The 5,000-nt window shown below is 41.8% G+C and overlaps 1 protein-coding gene across 2 annotated transcripts in view; it reads left to right on the top strand.

The window, feature by feature from the left end:
- The window catches only part of LOC143041135 (uncharacterized), a 55,644-nt gene that overhangs the window by 11,054 nt on the left and 39,590 nt on the right, over nucleotides 1-5,000 (top strand). The window contains exon 2 of one of the 2 annotated variants that reach the window (XM_076212893.1): nucleotides 1,027-1,280. In XM_076212893.1, the coding sequence (XP_076069008.1) occupies nucleotides 1,095-1,280 (186 nt within the window). In that variant the 5' untranslated portion in view covers nucleotides 1,027-1,094. Of the gene's footprint in view, nucleotides 1-48; nucleotides 1,281-5,000 lie in introns of those variants that run through there. The other variant, XM_076212894.1, reaches the window with a different exon arrangement.

The following is a 5,000-nucleotide window of genomic DNA, read 5'->3' as shown; positions in this document are numbered from 1 at the left end:
GGAGGAGGAGGAGGAGGAGGAGTACCAGAAGAATGAGGTGGGGGAGGAGAAGGAGGAGGAGGAGTACGAGGAGGAGGAGGAGGAGGTAAAGGAAGTAGCTCAAGGTGCTACTCCGCTCGGCTCATCTTGAGGAGTCAGTCAGTCCCGTTCTAGACTTTGAAGCGAGAGGACGTTTTCGCTTAGCGAGCTCACTCGCTCACTCGCTCACTCGCTCGCTATCCCCCCTCCCACACTCTCCCTGGGTCTGTTATCAGCCAACTCCGGCTACTCTCCTCCTCGCATTATCAGGATTCGAACCCGCGCACATACCCACACAAGGGGTTGTTCATCTGATTTCGCGGAGTACCAAGTATTGAGAGATCGACGTCTTCGTCATCGTTAGCGTCCCCGAGATCTTCGTCGTCGACTCGTCCTCGACGTCCTCATCCTCGAAGTCCTCGTCTTCGTCTCTCCGAGGTCCTCCTCGAACTTGCTCCTCCTCAAGGACCCAAGCCACCCGGGACAGTGGAGCGAGTCACAGCTCACCCTCAATGCTGCAGCATAGACTGGATGACCATTTCTCGAGGCTTCGCGCGAAGTTCCACGGTTTTGGAGGTCGAGAGAATTTTGGAGGACGAGAGAGGTGGAGGTTCTTCGACACGTAGCGAGTTTGCAGTGTTTTGCAGAAAAGCACAACAGAAAAGAATTCGTGTTTATGCTCGTGGAGTGGACCGGACGCAAAGATCCACAGTGAAACTCCTTTTCACTATTTTATACACAATTATATTAAATATATTATATTATATATCTATATCTACACAATAATCTATATAGCTAAGTTTAAGTACAATATCCAACCCCCCAATTCTTTTTCGAAAAAAGGAAAAACTCAAAAATCTTCCACTCCCCGCAAAAAAAGAAGGGACCAAACTTTTTCGCCACCCCCCAAAAACAAACAAAAAAACTAAAACAAAAACAAAAAAAGACAAAAACAAAAAATACACGTGACCATAGGACAAAAAATAAAAACTAAGGACCTAACCGCAGGAGTAGTGGCGTGCGGTTCAAATCCCGCACTCGACCGGCACCTGCTCCCGGGAGGTCGTGCATCGGTTATGGCGACCTACCTTCACCATAGCCGCTCCAGAACCTTCATCTTGGCCTCGTCTACGTCGTCTTCGTCGTCGTCGTCGTCGCCTTTGGCGGGGGATGACGACTTGGACGACCATTGTGTCCCAGACTGCGATTTGCCCCAACACATGGCGGCCGAAGAGACTCACCTATCTTGGGGCTCCATGACGGTAAGTGACTCACTCACTCACTCACTCACTCGCGCTGTCTTTTTCAGAGTCGTTGTCGTGACTCTCAGTGTCTTCTTCAGAGTCGTTGTCATGAATCTCGCTGTCTTCTTCAGTCGTTGTCATGACTCTCGCTGTCTTCTTCAAAGTCGTTGACGTGACTCGTGCTGTCATCTTCAGTCATTGTCATGACTCGCTATCTTCTTCAGAGTCGTTGCCATGATTCTCAGTGTCTTCTTTAGAGTCGTTGTCGTGACTCAGTGTCTTCTTCAGAGTCGTTGTCGTAGCTCTTAGTGTCTTCTTCAGAGTCGTCATGACTCGCTGTCTTCTTCAGAGTCGTTGTCATGACTCTCGCTGTCTTCTTCAAAGTCGTTGACGTGACTCGTGCTGTCTTCTTCAGAGTCATTGTCATGACTCGCTATCTTCTTCAGAGTCGTTGCCATGATTCTCAGTGTCTTCTTCAGAGTCGTTGACGTGACTCTCGTTGTCTTCTTCAGAATCGTTGTCATGACTCTTGATGTCTTCTTCAGAGTCGTTTACGTGACTCTCAGTGTTTTTTCAGAGTTGTTGTCATGACTCTCGCTATCTTCAGAGTCGCTGCCGTGACCCTGTGTCTTCTTCAGAGTCATTGTCGTGACTCGCTGTCTTCTTCAGAGTCGTTGTCATCACTCTCAGTGTCTTCTTCAGAGTCGTTGTCATGACTCAGTGACTCATTATTGTTCCTAGTCGTTGTCATGAATCTGTGACTCATTATTGCTCCTAGTCGTTGTCATGACTCAGTGACTCAATTTTGTTCCGAGTCGTTGTCTTGACTCTGACTTTTTTGTAGTTATGGTAACGGTGACTCAGTGGCTAAATTTTGTCCCGAGTCGTTGTTGTGACTCAGTGACTTTTATAGTCATTACAACAGTGACTTTCAGTGACTCATGTAATTATGCTAACGGTGACTATCAGTGACTCTTTTGTAGTTACGGTAACGATGACAGGCTTTCCTTCCCGCCCATTATTGACTCTCAGTGACTCTTTTGTCATGAGTCGTTACTCTCAGTGACTCTTTTGTCATGAGTCGTCACTGACTCTCAGTGATACTTTTGTCATGAGTCGTCACTGACTCTGTGATACTTTTGTCATTAGTTGCGGTGACTCTCAGTGACTCTTTTGTAGTCGTTATGGTAACGATGATTCTCAGTGACTCAATCTTGTTTAAAGTCGTTATGTGACTCTGACTCAATATTGCCCGAGTTATTACGGTAACGATGACTCTGACTCAATCTTGTCTCGAGTCGTTAGGGTCTCTCAGTGACTTTTCAGGAGTTGCTACAGCAACGGCGACTCTCAGTGACTCCGGCAACAATGACTCTCAGTGGCTCTTGTTCTCTGTGATTCCTTTGTTATGCATAGTTACGGTAACGGCGACTCACAATGACTCTTGTTACGGCGACTCACTGACTCAGTCTGACTCGGGAAAAATATCTTAATTTTCGTTGGACCGAATGCCCTCAAATGTGCGTTGTACTGTGTTTTATAACGTGATCCATCATCACTCATCAATCCATCAATCAAATCCATCCAAGGAATTGAATCAGTTCGTTGATTCAGTCGATGGCTATTTTTCCGCCAAAAAAATAGCCAGACGGGTCAAGAATCCGGGGAAAAAATGAGGGTGGAATCCGAAATAATAATAATAATAGCCACGCGGGTCAAGAATCCGCCAAAATAGCCAGGCGGGTCAGGAATCCGCAAAAAAAAAAAAAAAAAAAGCGCCAGGTGGATCAAGAATCAGCCAAATCCTTCCTCTTGGAGTTTTTTTTTTTTTTTAATCAATTGTGGCTCATTTCTCAAGAAAAGGCTTTTTTTCGATATAATCTGGTGTTGTAATTATGTCATTTATATTTCATGCAATTTGCAAAGGAAAAGTCTGAAATCACACACACACACACACACACACACACACACACACACACACACACACACACACACACACACACACACACACACACACACACACACACACACATTTTCGCTCAACTAAGTTGGTGACTATTTCGCCCTAGCGAGGGGTTTAGACGAGACAGCTTTAAGCGACCCATCAAAACAAATAGAGAAAAAAAAAAAAGATAAAAAGAATTCAAAAAATCTAATTGATACTCGATTGTGGTCAGTTTGATCCCGAATATATCAATATAATTATTGTCATTCAATATTGACAAAATACCAAGTATCAATTTAATTATTGTCAATCAATATTGACAAAATACCAAATACCAATATAATTATTGCCATTCAATACTGACAAAATACCAAGTATCAATATAATTATTGTCTTGCCATTTGATATTGAAAAAGCACCAATATAATTGTCATTAGATGTTGAAAAAAATCCAAGCATCAATATAATTATTGTCATCATATATTGACAAAATACCAAGTATCAATCTAATTATTGTCATTCAATATTGACAAAATACCAAGTGTCAATTATTGTCATTAACTATTGACAAAATAATCCTGTCAGTAAATACTAATATCATTATTCTCAAAAGATAATACCTGGCAACCTTTAAACTCAGTTAAACATAACCATCTAATGCTAGTTAGAACAAACCCCTAACTAGGAGTAAGCTAAAATCAAACAGGATTTGAACTCGGGTCTTATAAATGGACGAGAGCGTGGTTACTAAGTCGTCCGGGTGATTCTGTGAGAAAAATGAGATAAAACCGTGTGTGTGTGTGTGTGTGTGTGTGTGTGTGTGTGTGTGTGTGTGTATGCGTGTGGTGTTTACACCAAGAAATCGTTCCTGAATCATGATGCAATGCTATAGAGATTTTACTTCATAAAAAGGAGACCAGAAACACCTTAGTAACTACCGACCGATTACCTTGTTATCAAACGCACTGCATATAAAATCTTTCCCAAGATCCTTGCAAGTAGACTAAGTACAATTTTATATGGAAACCAAGAGAACAGGCAGGCTTTAGAAGACAATATTCGACTCTAAACCATTTGCAGACGACGAATCAACCAATCAAGAAAACGGCAGAATACAATATAACTCTTTGTTTAGTTTTTGTAGATTACGAGAAGGCCTTTGACTCGATAGAACAAATATCAATACTAAACTTGCTATGCAAGCAGGGTACAAACGAACAGATCGTAAGACTCTAGAAAAAAAAATATGCGAAAGGCAACTCTGTAATTGGACTACATAATGATACAGAAAAGATAAAGATCGAGAAAGGAGTATGGCAAGGCGATACAATTTCACCCAAACTATTTACAGTTTGCTTAGAAGAGATTTTCAGAAGGTCGAGTTGAGAAGAGAAAGGTTTGAAGATTAATGGCGAATATTTCAACCACCTAAGATTTGCGGATGACATTATTCTTACTTCAGAAAGCAGAAGACTTGCAAGATATGTTGCGTGATCTGAACAAGGAAAGTCTCAAAGTAGCTAGATGAAGAATAAAATCAAAGTAATGTTCAACACAAAAGTTCAAAATAGAGATTGCAAATGATGGAGACAGTCTTGAAGTTGAAGAGCATAATCATCTTGGTCAGATGGTGAAAGTGACTATCATGATAATGAAATAAAAAGGCGTACTGTAGTTGGTTGGAAAATGTTTGGTAAATGTAAAATGATGGAAGGCTGCCTTTATGTTTGAAATGCAAAGTGTACAATCACTGAATAATGCCAGCCATCATATACTGAAGTAAAACTTGGAAA

The sequence above is a fragment of the Oratosquilla oratoria genome, chromosome 30, assembly GCF_046742065.1.
Source record: "Oratosquilla oratoria isolate Oo_2021 chromosome 30, ASM4674206v1, whole genome shotgun sequence".
Lineage (NCBI taxonomy): Eukaryota > Metazoa > Arthropoda > Malacostraca > Stomatopoda > Squillidae > Oratosquilla > Oratosquilla oratoria.
The sequence above is the reverse complement of the archived record's forward strand: the minus strand, read 5'-3'. Positions and strand labels throughout refer to the sequence as shown.